The sequence below is a fragment of the Bufo bufo genome, chromosome 7 (assembly GCF_905171765.1).
Source record: "Bufo bufo chromosome 7, aBufBuf1.1, whole genome shotgun sequence".
Classification (NCBI taxonomy): Eukaryota; Metazoa; Chordata; class Amphibia; order Anura; family Bufonidae; genus Bufo; species Bufo bufo.
The window spans coordinates 38,414,564-38,438,383 of NC_053395.1; the positions used below are offsets into that span (position 1 = coordinate 38,414,564).

A 23,820-nucleotide genomic window follows, 5' to 3' on the forward strand; every position below is an offset into this window, starting at 1 on the left:
GCCCCTCTTACTGTGCAAGACAAGCCCTCCTTAAGCTGCAAAGGCAGAATGGTGTTCCCCAACATCACCTCATATGTGACATTTCCACACGTTGGAACTCCACTCTCCACATGTTGGACTGACCATATGAACAGAGGAAGGACTTGAATAATTTCTTGATGATGCAGGCGGACAGGAGTACCCCCTGTGTAACTTCGATGTAAGCCAGTGGCAGCTCATGCATGACACCTGCCTTTAGCTCAGGCCCTTTGAGGAGGTCACTTTATTTGTCAGTCTCCAGGACTACAGGATGAATGATGTTATTCCACTCTATCACATCCTGGAGCAGATGCTGATAAATCTGGCTGGCCAGGGGAGAGGGGACGTGGCGCCTACATATTACGGCCACCTGAGCCCTGTGGGGGCTGAACTGGCGCAGGAGGAGAATGAGGATGAGAACATTAAAGCCAATGAATTGTATAGGTGTAGGTGGTTTATCTGCCTTAGCAACAGGAGAGGAGCAGGAGAAGCATGAGAAGCTGGAGGTCAATGAGGAAGACCTGGCACATGACCCCAACAGACTGTGGCAGTATGCAGTGGAGATGGAGGCAGGGAGTCCCTCTAGTTTCCTTGCGCAAATGTCCAGACGCATACTGAGTTGCTTGAGTAGTGACATCCGCATTATCACCATTTGCAGAGGGATGACTACTGGCTCTCAACAATGTTAGACCCTCGTTACAGGTCCTTAATGTGGGCCTTTTTTCCACCTTCTGAATGGGATGGTAAAATCAACTACAATCAGGACATTTTATGTACAGTCGTGGCCAAAAGTTTTGAGAATGACAAAAATATTAGTTTTCAAAAAGTTTGCTGCTAAACTGCTTTTAGATTTTTGTTTCAGTTGTTTCTGTGATGTAGTGAAATATAATTACACGCACTTCATACGTTTCAAAGGCTTTTATCGACAATTACATGACATTTATGCAAAGAGTCAGTATTTGCAGTGATGGCCCTTCTTTTTCAGGACCTCTGCAATTCGACTGGGCATGCTCTCAATCAACTTCTGGGCCAATTCCTGATTGATAGCAACCCATTCTTTCATAATCACTTCTTGGAGTTAGTCAGAATTAGCGGGTTTTTGTTTGTCCACCCGCCTCTTGAGGATTTACCACAAGTTCTCAATGGGATTAAGATCTGGGGAGTTTCCAGGCCATGGACCCAAAATGTCAATGTTTTGGTCCCCAAGCCACTTAGTTATCACTTTTGCCTTATGGCACGGTGCTCCATCGTGCTGGAAAATGCATTGTTCTTCACCAAACTGTTGTTGGATTGTTAGAAGAAGAAGCTGTTGGAGGGTGTTTTGGTACCATTCTTTATTCACGGCTGTGTTTTTGGGCAAAATTGTGAGTGAGCCCACTCCCTTGGATGAGAAGCAACCCCACACATGAATGGTCTCAGGATGCTCTACTGTTGGCATGACACAGGACTGATGGTAGCGCTCACCTTTTCTTCTCCGGACAAGCCTTTTTCCAGATGCCCCAAACAATCGGAAAGAGGCTTCATCGGAGAATATGACTTTGCCCCAGTCCTCAGCAGTCCATTCACCATACTGTGAGACAGTGACAGGTCTCACGCAGGTTAGAGGCAAGGAAGGGGTGGATAGTGCGGTCCACACCCCTGTTCCACCACAGAGGAGACAAGCTGGATGTAATCAGCCTGGCATAAAGCACCTCCCAGGGTGTCAGAAGGGGGGAGTGTGTTACCTGTGGACAGAGGGCTGGAGGCTCTGTCTGTGTGGTCTCAGCTGGGCAAGGCTGAGGAACCACAAGGCTGGGAGATAGCCTGGAGTTGGGGGACGCAGCGACGCCTGGGAGGGTCGCAGGGCCATAGTCAGGCAGACTACTGATCCCCAATCCCCCACAAGAAATACTGAACTGGAGACAGTGGGCGTACTGTGCTCTGTACAGCCAGGAGGCTGTGGGACATTGGCTGACAAAAGCCGCATGAGTTCACAGGGTGTGAACTGGGACCTAGGTGAGTCAGGAAGCTTTATGTTTAGTTAGAGCCTGGACGGGCGAGTGTTTATTATTTTGTCATTTTGTTGTTGCTGGTGTTGCACAATAAATACACTGTTTGGACCTGAAACCTGGTGTCCTAAAGGCGTATCTGTGAGAATGACCCCCGGAGAAGAGCTAACCCCTCACAATACTTTCTACAGAAGATCAATCTGTCCCTGATGTTTTTTTTGGAGAGAAGTGGCTTCTTTGCTGATGCGCTCACACCTGCCTGCTGCCATTCCTGAGCAAGCTCTGCACTGGTGGCACTCCGATCCCGCAGCTGAATCCTCTTTAGGAGACGATCCTGGCGCTTGCTGGACTTTCTTGGACGCCCTGAAGCCTTCTTAACAAGAATTGAACCTCTTTACTTGAAGTTCTTGATGATCCTATAAATTGTTGATTGAGGTGCAATCTTAGTAGCCACAATATCCTTGCCTGTGAAGCCATTTTTATGCAACGCAATGATAGCAGCACGCGTTTCTTTGCAGGTCACCATGGTTAACAATGGAAGAACAATGATTTCAAGCATCACCCTCCTTTTAACATATCAAGTCTGCCATTTTAACCCAATCAGCCTGACATAATAATCTCCAGCCTTGTGCTCGTCAACATTATCACCTGAGTTAACAAGACGATTACTGAAATGATCTCAGCAGGTCCTTTAATGACAGCAATGAAATGCAGTGGAAAGTTTTTTTGGGGATTAAGTTAATTTTCATGGCAAAGAAGGACTATGCAATTCATCTGATCACTCTTCATAACATTCTGGAGTATATGCAAATTGCTATTATAAAAACTTAAGCAGCAACTTTTCCAATTTCCAATATTTATGTAATTCTCAAAACTTTTGGCCACGACTGTAGTTGGTTGGTCGCTGCCTACGCGCCCCATTGCCCATCATCATTAAGGTCTAACTGGCATGGACCCTCTGTGCTTAAGCTCCACTGCAATGACTGCTGGAGGGGGAGGGGCAGGAGCAGCACCTGCTCCATCAGGGTCAACTTAAGTCTTGAGTCTCTGATGAGCACATTTCCTCACCTGCCTGCTGAAGAAACCAGCCAGCAGCAGGACATGGAGCAGAACCTGAACCAGCAGGTGGTGGCATACATGGAGTGCAACCTGTCACTCCAGATCCAAGATCCCCTAGACTACTGGGCAGCCAAACTTAAATTGTGGCCGCAACTGGGCGAGTTTGCCCTGGACAAGCACATTTTTGAATTGGGCTCCCAGCAGCAACTTCTTTTCACCCCTACTCCTGTGCAACCCCATCTCTTGTGGCTAGTCAAGATAGCTCTCTCAGACCAGCCCTGGCAGACTCTGTCTGTTTCCTACACGTATATATGGTTACCACTCTGCACCACACTGTGTATATGTTTCTAAGCTATATGACAGCCATATGTATCTAAGCTATATGACAGCTATATGTATCTAAGCTATATGACAGCTATATGTATCTAAGCTACAGTTGTGTTCCAAATTATTCAACCCCCAATGCTGTAAAGGGTTTTAGGGAATTTAGTGTACATTTGTAATTGTGTTCAGAATGAAATCTTACAAGGACTTTTTAAAGAACCAAATGCAACTAAAATGACATCAATTGTTTTTGTAATACAGTATTAAATGTTTTTTTTTTGTGATTTCTTCATTGACACAATTATTCAACTCCTTAAAGACTACCACTCTTAAGAACAGAGGTTCATTCAAGTGTTTTTGATCAGGTATTGAAAACACCTGTGGATGTCAAGGAGCAGCAATCAAGCATAATAAGCACCAATTAGGCAGATTTAAAAGGACTGTGATACTCAGCTCCTTCTAGACATTTACTGGTGTGTTTACAAACATGGTGAAGTCAAGAGAATGGTCCGGGAAGACAAGAGAAGAGGTGATTTCTCTTCACAGGAAGGGCAATGGCTATAAGTAGATTGCAAAGATGTTAAACATACCAAGAGACACCATAGGAAGCATCATTCAAGGCAAAGGGCACTGTTGAAACTCTACCTGGTCGTGGCAGAAAGAAGATGCTGACTTCGACTGCTGTGCGCTACCTGAAGCGCAAAGTGGAGAAAAGTCCCCGTGTGACTGCTGAGGAACTGAAAAAAGATTTGTCAGATGTGGTTACTGAAGTTTCAGCTCAGACAATAAGGTGCACACTGCGTAATGAAGGCCTCCATGCTAGAACTCCCAGGCGCACCCCCTTGCTGTCTCCAAAGAATAAGAAGAGTCGACTGCAGTATGCCAAAAGTCATGTGGACAAACCACAAAAGTTTTGGGATAGTGTACTGTGGACTGATGAAACAAAATTAGAACTGTTTGGGCCCATGGATCAACGCTATGTTTGGAGGAGGAAGAACAAGGCCTATGAAGAAAAGAACACCTTGCCTACTGTGAAGCATGGTGGGGGGTCAATCATGCTTTGGGGCTGTTTTGCTTCTACAGGTACAGGGAAGCTTCAGCATGTGCAAGGTACCATGAATTCTCTTCAGTACCAGGAGATATTGGATGAAAATGTGATGCAGTCCGTCACAAACCTGAGGCTTGGGAGACATTGGACCTTTCAACAGGACAATGATCCCAAGCATACCTCCAAGTCCACTAGAGCATGGTTGCAGATTAAAGGCTGGAACATTTTAAAGTGGCCATCGCAGTCACCAGACTTAAATCCGATTGAGAACCTCTGGTGGGACTTAAAGAAAGCAGTTGCAGAACTGGAGGCTTTTGCCCATGAAGAATGGGCGAAGATACCCGTAGATCGCTGCAAGACACTTGTGTCAAGCTATGCTTTATGTTTAAAAGCTGTTATAACTGGAAAAGGATGTTGTACTAAGTACTAAAATGTCACTTGGGGGTTGAATAAAACTGATAATGATATGAGCACAGAAAAGACATTTGTGGTTATTTCATTATAAATGTTATGTTATATTTGTCTGACTTACAAGTGCCTCTTTGATTTAATTGTAAACAAGATGACTGAAATGATCAAAATCAATGTCAAACTGGCCAAAACACTCAATTTCAGTGGGGGTTGAATAATTTTGAAAACAACTGTATATGACAGCTATATGTTTATAAGCTATACTACATCCATATGTATCTAAGCTATATGACAGCTATATGTATCTAAGCTATATGACAACTATATGTATCTAAGCTATATGACAGCTATATCTATCTAAGCTATATGACAACTATATGTATCTAAGCTATATCTATATCTAAGCTATATCTATATCTAAGCTATATATGTCTAAGCTATATAACAACTATATGTATCTAAGCTATATGACAGCTATATATATCTAAGCTATATGACAGCTATATGTATCTAAGCTATATGACAACTATAAGTATCTAAGCTATATGACAGCTATATGTATCTAAGCTATATGACAGCTATATGTATCTAAGCTATATGACACCTACCTCTATCTAAGCTACAGTTGCAAGAAAAAGTATGTGACCCCTTTGGAATAATATGGATTTCTGCACAAATTGGTCATAAAATGTGATCTGATCTTCATCTAAGTCACAAAAATAGACAATCACAGTCTGCTTAAACTAATAACACAATTAAATGTTACCATGTTTTTATTGAACACGCCATGTAAACAATAACAGTGCAGGTGGAAAAAGTATGTGAACCCCTAGACTAATGACATCTCCAAGAGCTAATTGGAGTGAGGTGTCAGCCAACTGGAGTCCAATCAATGAGATGAGATTGGAGGTTTTGGTTACAGCTGTCCTGCCCTATAAAAAACACACACCAGTTCTGGGTTTGCTTTTCACAAGAAGCATTGCCTGATGTGAATGATGCCTTGCACAAAAGAGCTCTCAGAAGACCTACGATTAAGAATTGTTGACTTGCATAAAGCTGGAAAGGGTTTTAAAAGTATCTCCAAAAGCCTTGCTGTTCATCAGTCCACGGTAAGACAAATTGTCTATAAATGGAGAACGTTCAGCACTGCTGCTGCTCTCCCTAGGAGTGGCCATCCTGTAAAGATGACTGCAAGAGCACAGCGCAGACTGCTCAATGAGGTGAAGAAGAATTCTAGAGTCTCAGCTAAAGACTTACAAAAGTCTCTGGCATATGCTAACATTCCTGTTAGCGAATCTACGATACGTAAAACACTAAACAAGAATGGATTTCATGGGAGGATACCACAGAGGAAACCACTGCTGTCCAAAAAAAAAACATTGCTGCATTGCTGTTTACAGTTTGCACAAGAGCACCTGGATGTTCCACAGCAGTACTGGCAAAATATTCTGTGGACAGATGAAACCAAAGTTGAGTTGTTTGGAAGAAACACACAACACTATGTGTGGAGAAAAAGAGGCACAGCACACCAACATCAAAACCTCATCCCAACTGTAAAGTAAGGTGGTAGGGGCATCATGGTTTGGTCTGGGGCTGCTTTGCTGCGTCAGGGCCTGGACGAATTGCTATCATCGAACGAAAAATGAATTCCCAATTTAATCAAGACATTTTGCAGGGGAACTTAAGGCCATCTGTCCACCAGCTGAAGCTCAACAGAAGATGAGTGTTGCAACAGGACAACGACCCAAAGCATAGAAGTAAATCAGCAACAGAATTACTTAAACAGAAGAAAATACGCCTTCTGGAGTGGCCCAGTCAGAGTCCTGACCTCAACCCGATTGAGATGCTGTGGCATGACCTCAAGAAATCAATTCAAACCAGACATCCCAAGAATATTGCTGAACTGAAACAGTTCTGTAAAAAGGAATGGTCAAGAATTACTCCTGACCGTTGTGCACGTCTGATCTGCAACTACAGGAAACGTTTGGTTGAAGTTATTGCTGCCAAAGGAGGTTCAACCAGTTATTAAATCCAAGGGTTCACATACTTTTTCCACCTGCACTGTGAATGTTTACATGGTGTGTTCAATAAAAACATGGTAACATTTAATTCTTTGTGTTTTATTAGTTTAAGCAGACTGTGATTGTCTATTGTTGTGACTTAGATGAAGATCAGATCACATTTTATGACCAATTTGTGCAGAAATCCATATCATTCCAAAGGGTTCACATACTTTTTCTTGCAACTGTATATGACAGCTATATGTATCTAAGCTATATGAGGGTTTTGCTTGAAAAAGGTTTCATAGAGAGGACCGAAACGTCACGTCTGGTGTAATAAACACACTATTTATTTTTGGAAGTGCCGTGGAATTTCTCATTCCTATATTTATTTGGATGTTGGATCGCTTCCGTAGCCGCTGGCACTCCGCTTTTCTGCCTTGTCTGCAGTGTTGCCCAGTATATTTATTTAAGCTATATGACAGCTATATGTATCTAAGCTATATGACAACTATATGTATCTAAGCTATATGACAAGTATATGTATCTAAGCTATATGACAGCTATATGTATCTAAGCTATATGACAACTATATGTATCTAAGCTATATGACAGTTATATGTATCTAAGCTATATGACAACTATATGTATCTAAGCTATATCTTCAGTACAGACCAAAAGTTTCGACACACCTTCTCATTTAAAGAGTTTTCTTTATTTTCATGACTATGAAGGCATCAAAACTATGAATTAACACATGTGGAATTATATACATAACAAACAAGTGTGAAACAACTGAAAATATGTCATATTCTAGGTTCTTCAAAGTAGCCACCTTTTGCTTTGATTACTGCTTTGCACACTCGCATTCTCCTGATGAGCTTCAAGAGGTAGTCCCCTGAAATGGTCTTCCAACAGTCTTGAAGGAGTTCCCAGAGATGCTTAGCACTTGTTGGCCCTTTTGCCTTCACTCTGCGGTCCAGCTCACCCCAAACCATCTCGATTGGGTTCAGGTCCGGTGACTGTGGAGGCCAGGTCATCTGGCGCAGCACCCCATCACTCTCCTTCATGGTCAAATAGCCCTTACTTTCAAAGTTTTCCCAATTTTTCGGCTGACTGACTGACCTTCATTTCTTAAAGTAATGATGGCCACTCGTTTTTCTTTACTTAGCTGCTTTTTTCTTGCCATAATACAAATTCTAACAGTCTATTCAGTATGACTATCAGCTGTGTATCCACCTGACTTATCCTCAACGCAACTGATGGTCCCAACCCCATTTATAAGGCAAGAAATCCCACTTATTAAACCTGACAGGGCACACCTGTGAAGTGAAGACCATTTCAGGGGACTACCTCTTGAAGCTCATCAAGAGAATGCCAGGAGTGTGCAAAGCCGTAATCAAAGCAAAAGGTGGCTACTTTGAAGAACCTAGAATATGACATATTTTCAGTTGTTTCACACTTGTTTCTTATGTATATAATTCCACAAGTGTTAATTCATAGTTTTGATGCCTTCAGTGTGAATCTACAATTTTCATAGTCATGAAAATAAAGAAAACTCTTTGAATGAGAAGGTGTGTCCAAACTTTTGGTCTGTCAGTATATCTAAGCTATATTTATCTAACCTATAAATAAATTAATCTGGGCCAGTGTACTGAAACACTTTAAAAAAGGTTTTTGTGGGGTGGAAAAGAGAAAAACACAATTCTGCCATTTTATTTGGGGGAGGTGTTTATTTTTAAACAGCATTCACTGTGTGTAAAAACATTTGTTTCTGGGTCACTGGGCATGGCTTCAGCATGGTGGTGTGAGGTGGCATAAGTATGGAGTTCCAGCCACCCAACAGTAATCTGCGCACACACTTACCGACCCTGGCACTGCTTGGCATGACTAGGAAGAAGAAGACTGGCAGTATATCATCGGCACCTTGGGAGACATCATCAGGTGTTTTCTCAGTCAGCCAAGATGGCAAACCGGGCAGACAGCACCGAGTAATCAGCAGCTCCACTCCTCCCTTCAGCTCTTGTCCTTCCTAGTGGCAGTGCAGAAGTAAGCCCTTACTATAGGTCAGAGTGTTCTTCCCACTGCCCGGGGACTAAACAGCGGGCACACCATTGAATCTTTCCGCCCCGTTGCCGGCACTGATAAGGATCGCGCATGCCAGAGGAGAGAGAGGGGGGTGGGCACACAAGGCTCTGAGGTTTCATGTACAGAGCCGGGCCACTCCCTAAGGCAGGGAGAAGCCTGTACACGAGACGTCACTGCGGGAGCCTGGTCCCATCGGCCGTTCAGAAACACGGCAGAATAAATTATGTGAGTAAATTTCAAATGTATTTTTAATAATGTTATAAGCCACCGTAACATATATAGATATAACTCGGACAGCCCCTTTAAGTACATTATACCTGATGTTAACATTGACCTGTATGGTCGAGTTCACACTTCAGTTATTTGGTCAGTTAATTCCAACTGTTACTGTATGGTGAGCCAAAATCAGGAGACAATCCTACTCTTAGATAAGGTATCATGAGAAGATCTGCACCTGTTCTGTGTTTTTGACCCATAACTGACCAAACAAGTGAAGTGTGAACCTAAGCCTAAGCCTAATAGTGACGCACAATCACACAATCATTTTACAGCTAATATAAGTAAATCAAAAGCATGTGTTTGCACTGCCACAACATGGCTTAAAAGAACCTTTTTTTCACCACTATATAATTGGCACTGCCTCCATGTCCTTCTTTTGTTCCACTAAAGAGTCATTGGAACACAGGTCTTGCCGGGGCGTACATTGTTTTTTTTCTTTACTAAAGACTGCTGTATGCTTTTTTTTTTGTTTAGTTAGTGGTTAGTTAGGACTGTTGGTGGCCTGCCCGGCGATGCATACATCCATCTACTATATGAGACTTGCCTGTCATACTGACGCACAATAACTGTTTTACTACCTAAAAGAACTAGCTATGCATGTTGCTGCAATGCACATTCATGTACATCGAGATACACTCTGCCTGCAGGCCAGCATATATAGCTGATTTAACGCGCTTCGTGACAAATTAATTCAGAACTAAACAAATAAAAAATCTGCAAAGCGTCCAAATCAAATTCATTTCTAGCCACTAGTGAAAGACGAAGATGAGGTGCAAAGGTGGCCATGCATGGAAGTAAGTGAATCACTCAGCTGTTTTAGCAACTCACATAAACTACAGTACAATGGAGAGAGCTGCGTGCATGCATCTTATTGTCTTTTCTGTAGAGTCAATGGGGAGAACAGGACACCCATTCTCCTGGTAGGTGGAACTGGCACCTAGCATACATTTTTTGGTCTCAGATGATAACATCCCTTTACATTTCATTGTGGCTGGCCCTTGGGAGAGGTTCGGTCAGATAATGTGGCCCTCGGACCAGAAAAGATTCCTGAATTGGAGGATAGTTAATATTTAACATCTGAAAATACTTTGGGGCAAAACACATAGACATTTGATATGCCTACATAGTTTATTATCAGTGTCCCTATTTACAGTCGTGACCGCAGTTAAACTCTACAAAAATTGGTATGAATCCAAGCCTCATGCAATTTGCTTATTCATAGCAAACAATGAAGGTGTGTTTGCATTGGATCAGTGAACAGGTACATAAGACAGCTCAATGGTTAAGGATCACAGTACATGCCATTACATGAAACCTTGGAATTATTAATGTTTGATGTTCCTCACTTTTTCGAGACCTGCAGTAGCACTTTTCCACTCATGTGCCCTCACAAAATGTATCATGAAATATAAGAGTAAACAGAATATAGGGAGGAGGGGGCTGCAGCTGCAGCTTCTCTGCTCATGAATATGGAGGACTATTGAGCTTGTGCACATCATTGACAGGACTCCAAAAGGCTTCAGCCTATATAATATTTGCAGTTTCCCAAAAGGAATGTCTGTGAATTTGCACTTGCCTTCTCCTGTGTCGGTAGGATATCGTGGAGGAGCGGCTCGGACGCTTCCTCTGTTAGTACCAGTGGTCACATGACCGCTGGGTGTCTTGGTGCAGCAGCAGAGCTGCAGGGTCTAAGAAAACCTTGATCAGCTCTGTCTGTGTGTAATTCCCCCTCAGGGGGCTGTTTTACCCTATAACTGGGGATCCTGTGGTGTGAGTGAAAAAGTGAAAAAAAAAAAAGGCAGTGTCCTCCAAAGGTCTTCTAATGACCTCCAGGGGTACATATGTGCCAAAAATCTATTAAAATGTAAGTTAAAAAAAAAAATTATAAAAAAAAAGTGCAAAAATTATTGAATGCCATTGCTAACAGAAACATCAGCATAGTCGTCCCGTTCATTCAAACTTATACATGTAATATATCAAAACCATCATCACACAACCCATTGCAATAATACATTTTTGTGTCAGTTTTAATATTTAAAAATATCAAAAAAAAGTAATATATATATTAATAAAAAGTCATACATGTCAAGTAAAAAACATTGCAAAATATATTTTGATAATCCAACAAATGAAAAAGTTAGGGTCACTAAACCATCACGTGCACAAAATCACGAAACAATTGCCTGGACATTCAGGCCTTTTTTAAGCCCGGTCATAAGGGGAACATTTTTTAAGACAGGCGGTTTACACTGGTCTTAATCTATCCCCCGCTGGCGTCAGATGTGCCACATCTGTGCAAGTCTTTGCTCCAGCACCAGCAAGGGAGGGTGATATACAGTTTAAGTAAAATCTATATTAGTTTCAAGAGGTAGAGCATAATAAATGTGCAGGGCTATCTATGCCAGATCTCACACCACCCACTCCCCACTCACTCCATCTGCTTTTTGAAAAAGTGGCGAACAGGGCTGAAATTGCACAAAAAGCCACAATGATATGTGATGATACATTTCCCTAAGCGTCCATTGTTTAGAGGGAAGATTCTTACTTGGACCCTCATCAATATTTAGAACAAAGGAGGTGTTACAGTCCCCTGAGAACCATGACCTTTATTTTCTGGCTTTGAGATTTCTAGATTTAGTCCTTTTCTCTATAGTCTACGCTTACTGGCCTTAAGGACTATTGAGCTTATCTTTTGCCATGTCCCACTTTTTAGTGTCTCTTGGCAGCTCTGGGAGTATTATCTCAGGTGCATGATAACACCAAACACAGTATCTTGCCTCAAATGTATAGTCCGAAAATGACCTTTTGCTTGAATCAAATTTTTAGCATAGTATAGTTTTAAGAATTTGTCAATTTTTTTCAATTCAATGTCAGTACCTATAGCTAAACAATATGGAAATTCAGCAGCTTTCACTCTGCCCCTTAAGCCTTCTAATAGGATGACACTTCCTCATCTGTAAATATTACTTTTCAGTAGTCATCTCAATATCATCCAAGGCAGGACTACAGTAACAGATATCACCTACTGTATTTATAGATAACTCAGGATACAACATTCACAACAGGTGATGATCGTAGCTCCCCTCCTCTCCCTCCCTGCACAATGACTTCTGCACAGGTCACAGAAGATAGCCACAACACTCTCCTATAGGAGTCAATGAGTCATCTCCAGATTACAGGTTCAATAGTCCATGTGGTTGCTGTAAAGCATATCTCTAAGAAGCAGCTCTGGTAAGATGGCTACCCTCATAATCTTGTGCAGAAAATTGAAAATAAAAACTACAATTAGAAAATAAAATACTGATTAGAAAAAACAAATATATTAGTATATGGTTTTAATTATTAAAAGGGTATAAGTGATACATTCCATTTAAAGAGGGGGTTGCCAATTCTTGCAGTTTTTTTCCTAAATGCTAGTAAAATGTCACTAGCATCTGTGCAGAGGTGTATAAGTGACCTAAAGATCTAAGTATGCTGTGTGAACCAAAGTTGACTACAATATCCTAACTATATTTGTTTAAGCCAGCTAGGTGATAGACATTTATGGGAATATATTTTTGGATCATATGCATTGCAGGGGCACTGTAATCTGGTAGTGTACGGTGTTGTTTGAGCAGTGTATGACACTATATTCCTCCAACACAGTAAAGGGAACAAGGGACAACTGCACAAAGGCTTTGTTACCTTGATGAAGCCCTCGAGAATTTATACATATGGCATGCTGAATACATACTGCATTCATCCCACACTTTGTGGACTCCAATTTCATCTTAATGGAAAACAATTCATATAAATTTATGTTTAAATAAAATTATTATATTTTGCAGCTGTCTGAGAAATATGGGGAAATCTATACTCTGCATGTAGGACCCAGGAAATTAGTGGTACTTTCTGGATATAAGGCTGTGAAGGAAGCACTTGTCACCCGAGCTGAAGATTTTGGAGAAAGAGCAAATACTCCAATATTTGACTTAGCCTTCAACAGACATGGTAATTATATTGTACATTCTATGAATCCTACAAGTCATCTACAGAAGCTCGTTATTAGAGTAGGATATATAGCAATCTACTTTTAGATACTCTAGTGACTGTTGCTGATCCTACTAATTAAAGAATCACAAAAATGTCACATTGATGTATAGAATTTTGTGCAAATACTGTAAATAGGAAAAGAACCACCCTGAACAGGAACATCCTACAGATCTTACTTAAAATGTTTTAAATGTTGTGACCCTTCTACAATATAGCCAGTTGTGAACTAACATTGGCCATGGTGTACACGTGTCTGAAATAAAGCCACACCTAAACTGAAAATGTTGGTCAGAAGGAGAACACTCCAAACATCTGACCAATTTTTAGAAATGAATTGCATAATAAATGCAAATAGAAAGCAACAGTAGTCATTGTCACTCTTCATTCATCAACTTCATTTTTCTTCCATTTTGTTCTTTTATCTTTTTTTCTTTCTTATCTTACTTTTCCTTCGCTTTCTTCTAATTTTTTCTTCCTCTACTTCATTATTACCATTAACTTCACTCTATTTCCTTTTTCTTCTTAACTTCTTTATCATCTTCCTTTTCCTTCTTCTCTCTACTACACCATCAACACCTTCATTCTACTTTCCTCCTTCTCTTTCTTCATTTTCTTACCTACCTTCTACTTCTTCCTTTTTCGTCCTTCTTTTCCATCACTGTCAATTTAATTATTTCTCCTTTTCTTTTATTCCTTCCTCACTTTCTCTTTTTTAATTTTCTTTGTTTTGTTTTCTTCCTCTACTACTTCTTCTTCATCATCATTATTCTGCTTACTTTATTCTCCCTTTTCCTTATTTCTTACACAGCTTCTTTTAGTTTTTGTTCCCTCTGCTTCATCATTGTCAACATTTGCTTTCTTCTTCCTTTTCCTTTCTTATGTTCCTTCTTCTTTTCATCATAATTCTACTTTACTTTTCTTTCTCTTTTCTTATTTTTCATCTACATTCTCTTGCCCTTTTATCAGCATTCTTTTTCCTTTTTATTCCTTACTCTGTTTTACTTGCTTATCTTTCTTTTGCTCTTCTTGGCTTTACTTCACATTTCTTCCTTCACTTTTTTTCATTGCTACCTTTTTTCTTTCATTTTTCTCCTTCCTCTATTCTTCTACTTTATTTTAGAAATGATTTCCTGTTTGTAGGTCATCTTAAGTCCACTTCACTCTCACATTTAAACAAGAACTTCAAAAGAGACAAGTTTAGAAATTCATGTTTGATTACATTTTTCTAGCTATATTCCCACAAGGCTATGTTCTGCCCAGTGTGATTTGTTATATCTAGAGATGAGCAAATTTCATGTTATGAAATTCGTTCACGCTTTGTTTGGTGGTAAAAGCAGAATTGCGTTATGGATTCCGTTACCATGGACCATAACGCAATTCTATGATGGAATTCATAATGTAATGCCTTAAGAGGAATTCCGTTATTCATTCCGTCATAATAGAAGTCTATGGGCTGCATAACGGATCCATCCCATTTCCGTTATGCAGGAGAGGACTCCCCTGCATAACAGAAATGTGACCGATCCGTTTTGCAGCCCATAGACTTCTATTAAAATGGAATGAAAAACGGAATGCCTTTAAAGGCATTCTGTTAGGAATTCCGTCATAGAATGGCGTTATGGTCCGGTGTTACGAAATCCATAACGCAATTCTGCTTTCACCAGAATTACTGAAAAAATTAAATCAAACTTTAATTTCTAAACTTGTTTCTTTTGAAGTTCTTGTTTAAATGTGAGAGTGAAGTGGACTTAAAATGACCTACAAACAGGAAATCATATCTAAAATAAAGTAGAAGAAAAGAGGAAGGAGAAAAATGAAAGAAAGGTAGCAATGAAAAAATGAATGAAGGAATGTGAAGAAAAGCCAAGAAGAGCAAATAAAAGATAAGCTAATAAAACCACCAAACGAAGAGTGAACGCATTTCAAAATATGAAATTTGCTCATCTATAGTTATATCATATAAGTTTTATAGTTCCTTGTTCACATATAAATATATTTTAGGTGTAATATTTTCCAATGGAGAACTATGGAAATCTATGAGGAGGTTCACATTATCAACACTTCGAGACTTTGGAATGGGGAAGAAATCCGTAGAATCCAAAATTCAAGATGAAGTAATTGTCCTTACAGAAAGCTTTAAATCTCACAATGGTAAGATATATGCCTATACCAATCTTACCCTCTGTCTATACTTCCCAAATTCAAAGCCATGAACTGAGTTATACATATTCTACCTTCTATATTTGATAGTTCTATTTGCACAGAAAATAGTGACTTACTTATCTTGAATATGGGATTTAATTTTGGACACATTTTAAGCCATTGTTCACATTTCCGTTTTTCACTGACGATTGCTGTTCGCATTTTCTGAGGACGGCACACATACCTATTGAAATTAATATGTTTGTTCACACATCAGTATTTTTTTTACTAATCGTTGGTAAGTGAAAGTATCAAGGAGACATGCACTACTTTGGTCCATGTTGGCATCTGCGTTTGGCCGGTTTTTCACTGACCACTGACAGGACATGCTCTGGAAATAAATTTTCAGCTGAGCAGTGTCCATGGAATACAGATGGCGAAAAACAGATACACGGACAAAACATGGATCCTTCACCAAGGACATCTTCACTGATGAAACACAAATAGATTTTTACACGGACGTCAAACGGACACGGAATGTGAACAAGGCCTAAAAAAGATATGGGAATGCTGGGGAGGGTTGAAAGGTAGAAGACTAGATTATTAAATAGAAAAATTTAGATTATTCAGCTTGGAATAGACCCTTAGACGTGATCTCATTTACATACATAAAAACATGTGGTTAATACAAAGAACTGGCATGATATTTTTTTGATCTAAGACTTGTTCAAAGGACCAGGGGATCATTTATTATGTGTGGACTCTGGAGTAAAGATGATTTGGACACCAATTCGGGAAAGGATTCTTTACAGTTACAGCAGTCAGACTATGAAATGCCCTACCCCAAGAGGAAGTAATGGCAGATACTAGGTCAGCATTTAAAAAAAGACCAACTGCTTATCCACTAATAATTGGCTTTGAGTGTTCTAATTAATCTTACAGTTAGATGATCAAGAAATGTAGAACTTGATGGACATATGTACAGTAACTATCGACCCCAAATTGAGAATCTGCAACAGATATACAATACAGTGCTACAAAACCGCATTCACATGTAGCATATTTTTCCATTGAGGGTTTGCTGTTAAGATTTTCACATATTCAGCTTGTTTATACTGTTCATTGTGGATGCATTATAAAGTTGACGTCTGCTGCAAATCCACAACAAAATATGCATGTAGCACTTTGGAGATTTGCTACAGATTGGCTATGGAGGTTGGAGAAGAAGCCTTCTGTCATAAATTAACAGTAATGACATTTCATAGAATATAATCTTTTTCACTCTTTTTATATGATTTTTATATTTTTCTTATTCTAGGCAAACCATTCAATCCACACCTGTTAGTAAACAGTGCAGTATCCAATGTAATCTGCTCGATTATCTTTGGGAACAGGTTTGAGTATGATGACCCAACATTTGGAAAATTAATCAGATTGTTAGATGAAAATGCCAAACTTGTTGGTACACGCAAAGTGGTGGTAAGAAAATTTACTGATGTTATGTATTCAGTGTGGGTCGAGGTCTGTCATGGCTAACCTCCGGCACACCAGCTGTGGTAAAACTACAACTTCCGATGCACACTTGGCTGTTCTCAGAACTCCATAGAAATGAATGGAAGTTGTAGTTTCACCTCAGCTGGAGTGCCAGAGGTTAGCCATCACTGGTCTAGGTGTATTATGAGTGGAAGAATGTTCACTTTGCCATATACGAAGAATATTAGGTATCACCTTGTCAGTTTCTGCATGGGGTTCCTTGGGGCCACCAGAGGAAATTATTCTTAGGGCCCAACCTCTTTATAAAATCAATAAAGTCTAAAAGGTTTTTAATCAAAGAAAAAAAAAACTAGTGGTAAGTGATTAGTTCCAAAGGCAGCTCCAAATGGGAATTTTCTCCTGAAACTTGGGGGCCCACTATGGTTTCAGAGACAGGCCCACCAGAGGCTCCTCTAGTGCTCTGGTGGGCCCTGTGGCAGGCGCAGCACTATGAAGTGCCTTTTGCACTGTGGCATTAGAAGAATTTTGATATCTCTGACTTTTAGTCTAACCAGACTGTCTATTACTCTTTAATTCCTCTAGCGCCGTTCTATGGAAACAGTAGGTTTAAAGAGCACACCAAATGCTTCAAATAACTTCTTTATTAACTTCAACTTTTCTTCATATATAACACTGCCGCCTCCGCAGCAGATAGTCCATGTACATAACACGTGTTGAAAAGATATCACAAAATGGCGGTATGCATAAGATGGTGGTTCAACTGTTTAATCTTGTCATTCAACATAAAATGGTGGATATATTTCTCTCTTGAGTATCTGTACTCTCACTTTAAGTTATTTAAGCACTTTATGATCTCTCTGAGAGAGGTATATCTGAGGTCTAACTGTTCACTTGCAGTATGCAGTTAGCAGTGACTATTTGCAGATTGGTTGAGTATGATCTGGTAGGGTTGTATGCAATTTGGATTGCAATATCGAATCTGAATGCTTGCAATGGTATGCTTGCAATTTGAAACTTGCAATTGAATTTGTATGCAATTGTATGGCTCAGTATGCTTGCAATTTGCTGGAACTATATTGGCCTCTTGTTCCCATAAAACTCAGCTCTCAGTGAAGTGAATGTTTCTTCAGCTCCTGTCTCTGGTGAATAATGATTCTAGCAGCAGGAGCTGGGGGAATTCCCAGACAGGCTGTGTGTGAGGCTGGCTGTGATTGGTGAAAACTCTTGCTGTGTGAGAAGCTGGCTGTGATTGGTCTAGACTTGGTCTAGCAACAACAGATTAACACTATGCATTCTGTTGTTTCTGCTGTGTCACTGCTTACCTTACATTACAAAATGAATCTTAAAGGCATATTATCTTTTTCTGCTTCTGTGAACACAAAATATAACAGTTATATTACACCCAAAACATGATGTCACAGTAAATAACTCTGCTTTTATATTTAACACATAAACATAGGAACTGTATGAAGGCTATTGGCAGGTTTAGCTGTATACACATATGAGCTATACTAGCAACCTAGGACAGGTCTTAGCTGGCCAGCTACAGGCCCTTCTGACCTTACAACTCGTAGTGCATTGTAGGTCAAAGAAACTTTGTAAAACTCATTGAAGAAATAAATAAATTTAAAGGAAACCTGTCATCAACTTTATGCTGCCCATACTAACGGCAGAATAACGTAGAGACAGGTGAGTTGATTTCAGCGGTCTGTCATTTAAAAGTTAAATATAAGTGGTTGCCGAGAACCAACATCACAATCATTTCAGACTAGGCTTGGAAAATAGCAAACAGGGATCACAGCAGCATGTCCGGTATGTCTGTTTATTGGAAGCCAAGAGTGCACACACAAAAGAGTACGACATTTCGGCTATGCAGTAGCCTTTATCAAGTATTGATAATACTTGATAAAGGCTACTGAGTAGCCGAAATGTCGTACTTTTTTGTGTGTGCACTCTTGGCTTCCAATAAACAGACACACCGGACATGCTGCTGTGATCCCTGTTTGCTATTTTCCACTGTTTTTGGGACTGCTGTGGATCTGTGGTCCTATCGCGGCTGTTGCATTCCTGGTTTGGTCGAGAGGTCCATTTGTGCTGCTCTGCAACTTCTTCATTAGGCCTGGAAAAGAGTCACGGCCACCTGAGAAGAGTCATGGTTATTCATGAAATCCTGCTCTCCCTGCCCACCTGCTGATGATTGAGTCTTCTACCAAGTTTTCTTCCTTTCTCTCTAGGAGAGAACTGCCAATCATCAGCAGATGGGCAGGAGAGGAGGAGATTATGAATAACTGACTCTTCTCAAGCAGATTTGACTCTTTTCAAGGCCTGGGCTGCAATGATTATGATGCTGATTCTCGGCAACCACTAACCTTTGGCTCATGAGTGACACACCGCTGAAATCAGCATTTCGGACACTATTTTATGCTGCCCTCAGTGAGGTCAGCATAAAGTTGATGACAGGTTACCTTAAAAGGGGTTGTCTGGCCAGTGAATTTTTTTAAGGTTCAAAATGGCCAAAAAAAAACAAAACAAGATATTCTCACCTGTCTGGTCCCCTGCCTTCTGATCTCTACTTACTGGCCCCTCCTGACACACAGGAAAAGACCACTCAGATCAATCACTGACTCTGGCAGCTACCTCTGCAGACAGTTTTTGGCTGAGGGGGTATTTAAAGACAATCGGGGACCTGGATAGCATTGGAATTGAGCAGGGGATCACTGAGGTGAGTATCAATTCTTTTTTATGCCATTTTGATCATTTTGTTTCTTTCATTTCTAAACAAAATATATAAATACTGGCCAGATAGACCTTTTAGGTATGTATTTACCTGTTGCTTATATGCAATTTTCCTGCCTCTCACCCAAATACATACTGGAAACAATTTCATATATCTGCAGATCAATATGCTTTTTTAGTGTGGGAGAAAAGTGGAGAATCCACAGGAAACCCGAGCAAAATGGGGAGAACATACATACCAATGTAGATGTTGCGCAACAAATAAAAAAAAACAGAATAAAGAACAGCTGGTATCTGGGTTCATCCCTGAACCCAGACAACTCCTTTAAATATAAAATTTGACAAATTAGTAAATAAAAAATTTGTGCTACTGATGTGCTCTATATCTGAAGGCAGCGTGACTTATTGCTTGCTCCAAAAGACACATTTTATTAAACAGGTCTGTATTTTTTTTTTACAATAAGATCTATTTATTCCAACAGCTTTATAATTATTATCCCTTCATTGGATCACTTTTGGGTCTGCACAACAAAGTAATGCAGAACATACGAAATCTAAAAGATTTTATTCTAAACTGTGTAAAGAAACGAAGAGTAGAGTTCAGTGCCAATGACATCACCGGATACATCGATGCATATCTTATGAAACAGGAACAGGTGAGTTATGTTTGATTCCCATAGTAGTGCATATCAGCACAATCTAACGTTAATAGATCGACATTACCATCACCTCATAAATATTGGCACATGCTGTATAGCCTTAGTCCTTTGCGCTTGGAGAATCGTGAGAAAATTACACTTAAAACCTTACAGTTTCCTGTAAAAAGAACATAAGAGGTAAAGATCCCATAAAAGCAGAGGAGATAGGTTTTTATTAGTTTGATGCAAAGAATTTACTATACAGTTTTGGAAATGGAAAGGCTATGGATAGTGAGTAACATGTAGAATATTCATGTGATGTGTTTTCAGGAGTCAACAAAAACTGAGACATATTTTGATGAGGAGAATCTGATTTCTGCAGTCCTGGATCTTTTCGCCGCTGGTACTGAAACTACATCTACAACGATCCGCTGGGGAATTTTGTTGATGATGAAGTACCCGGAGATTCAAAGTACCGTAACTGTTGCTAGATAGTAATTGTTAATTATTGAGTATTACTATGTAAAGCCTCCATTTACTCTAATAATCCCCTTCTCATTTACTTGCCTTTTTGTGGTTTTGAATTGGTGTGACTTGATATGGGAAAAAAACATAAAGATAAAAAACTGAATGCATACAGTTGCAAGAAAAAGTATGTAAACCCTTTGGAATGATATGGATTTCTGCACAAATTGGTCATAAAATGTGATCTGATCTTCATCTAAGTCACAAAAATAGACAATCACAGTCTGCTTAAACTAATAACACACAAATAATTAAATATTACCATGTTTTTATTGAACACACCATGTAAACATTCACAGTGCAGGTGGAAAAAGTATGTGAACCCCTAGACTAATGACATCTCCAAGAGCTAATTGGAGTGAGGTGTCAGCCAACTGGAGTCTAATCAATGAGATGAGATTGGAGGTGTTGGTTACAGCTGCCCTGCCCTATAAAAAACACACACCAGTTCTGGGTTTGCTTTTCACAAGAAGCATTGCCTGATGTGAATGATGCCTCGCACAAAAGAGCTCTCAGAAGACCTACAATTAAGAATTGTTGACTTGCATAAAGCTGGAAAGGGTTATAAAAGTATCTCCAAAAGCCTTGCTGTTCATCAGTCCACGGTAAGACAAATTCTCTATAAATGGAGAAAGTTCAGCACTGCTGCTACTCTCCCTAGGAGTGGCCGTCCTGTAAAGATGACTGAAAGAGCACAGCACAGACTGCTCAATGAGGTGAAGAAGAATTCTAGAGTGTCAGCTAAAGACTTACAAAAGTCTCTGGCATATGCTAACATCCCTTTTAGCAAATCTACGATACGTAAAACACTAAACATGAATGGATTTCATGGGAGGATACCACAGAGGAAGCCACTGCTGTCCAAAAAAAACATTGCTGCACGTTTATAGTTTGCACAAGAGCACCTGGATGTTCCACAGCAGTACTGGCAAAATATTTTGTGGACAGATGAAACCAAAGTTGAGTTGTTTGGAAAAAATACATAACACTATGTGTGGAGAAAAAGAGGCACAGCACACCAACATCAAAACCTCATCCCAACTGTGAAGTATGGTGGTGGGGGTATCATGGTTTGGAGCTGCTTTGCTGCATCGGGGCCTGGACGGATTGCTATTATCAAAGGAAAAATAAATTCCCAAGTTTATCAAGACATTTTGCAGGAGAACTTAAAGGGAACCTGTCACCAGTTTTATGGTGTCCTAACTAAGGGCAAAATAAATAAGTGATTGATTCTCTTAGCACAATGTTGGGTCACTTTCTTTAATTGACCCAGTCAATCTGCCAACATCTTGTATTGAAAAGCTCCAGCTGATAATGATGAGTCATGAATATTCATGAGCTCCTGACTCTGCCCACCCACCTTCTGCTGAGTGACAGTTTGTTTCCATAGAAATCAGCAGCAGGTGGGCAGGGGAGTGGCTATAGCTCTGAATTAAATATACGCTGGACTCAATGACATCACGCCGGACTCCAATCAGCTCATTAGCATGCGGCATGCGGCATCTTTGTGTGTATATTATGAGGTAACCATCTGTCACACCAGTAAGTGAATACATCTAAGGTACTTTTTAGTAGTTAATGATTGTATATAATTAATTAGATTATAATCAAATATCCACATGACAGGTTCCTTTTAAGGCTATCTGTCCACCAGCTGAAGCTCAACAGAAGATGGGTGTTGCAACAGGACAACTCAGAAGTAAATCAACAACAGAATGTCTTAAACAGAAGAAAATACGCCTTCTGGAGTGGGCCAGTCAGAGTCCTGACCTCAACCCGATTGAGATGCTGTGGCATGACCTCAAGAAAGTGATTCACACCAGACATCCCAAGAATATTGCTGAACTGAAACAGTTCTGTAAAGAGGAATGGTCAAGAATTACTCCTGACCGTTGTGCACGTCTGATCTGCAACTACAGGAAACGTTTGGTTGAAGTTATTGCTGCCAAAGGAGGTTCAACCAGTTATTAAATCCAAAGGTTCACATACTTTTTCCACCTGCACTGTGAATGTTTACATGGTGTGTTCAATAAAAACATGGTAACATTTAATTATTTGTGTGTTATTAGTTTAAGCAGACTGTGATTGTCTATTGTTGAGATTCAGATGAAGATCAGATCACATTTTATGACCAATCGGTGCAGAAATCCATATAATTCCAAAGGGTTCACATACTTTTTCTTGCAACTGTATGTAATTACCTCATACAAGTCAGCAAAGCCACCTTTGGTCATTATGACCTTCAGTTGATGAATCTGCTCCAGCTTTGTATATTTTCATTCCCAAAGGTTATCCAAGGCTACTGTCACATCTGTGTTTTTGCTGTCCGGTTTTGAGATCCGGCATGGGATCTCAAAACCACAGCAAAACGCGTTCGTTATAATAATACAACCGACTGTATAAGTTCAGAATGGATTGTATTATATCAAAAATTAAGAAACCGTCACTAAAACCATTGTAAGTCAATGGGTGCCAAATTAGTTTTTTTGTGTCCAAAAAAACACTGCTCCAGCACCATTGACTGGCTTCTTTAGTTTCTCATGCCGCACACAAAAACGCTGCTTGCAGCAGTTTTGTGTCCTGCATGGGAAAGCAACAAACCAGAACTGAATGCATTCTGGTGCACTCCATTCCGGTTCGTTCTGTTTTGTCCTCATTGACAATGGATGGGGACAAAACTGTTGTTGTGCTGCGGTTTTAAGAGCCTGTGCCGGATCTCAAAACCGGACAACGCATTGCGGATGTGAAACTAGTCTTAGACTATGAATGAACAGAGGCGAAACCTCTCCAAACAAGCACCTCTTTGATAAGAGCACCCCTTTTTCTTGACTAGATTTACTGTGACATATTCCATGTATAGCATATTGGCCATCTTTATTGAGAAGATAATTTTCTAGAAGACCATTTATCAATAAATTTTTGGTTGGTGAACTCAAAGAGGTTTCACAGTTTTTTCAGGACGAGCCACAATTTATCAATTTGTATTGTCTACATTTCTAAATGTTCCAGTTCTCCACCGTGTACAGTGGATATATAGT

The 23,820-nt window shown here is 40.0% G+C and overlaps 1 protein-coding gene across 1 annotated transcript in view; it reads left to right on the top strand.

The window, feature by feature from the left end:
* The window catches only part of LOC121008168 (cytochrome P450 2K1-like), a 32,388-nt gene that overhangs the window by 6,076 nt on the left and 2,492 nt on the right, over window positions 1–23,820 (top strand). Inside the window, exons 2-6 of the mRNA XM_040440559.1 lie at window positions 13,043–13,205; window positions 15,249–15,398; window positions 16,708–16,868; window positions 20,102–20,275; window positions 20,588–20,729. Coding sequence (XP_040296493.1) covers window positions 13,043–13,205; window positions 15,249–15,398; window positions 16,708–16,868; window positions 20,102–20,275; window positions 20,588–20,729 — 790 coding nt within the window. The remainder of the gene's footprint in view (window positions 1–13,042; window positions 13,206–15,248; window positions 15,399–16,707; window positions 16,869–20,101; window positions 20,276–20,587; window positions 20,730–23,820) is intronic.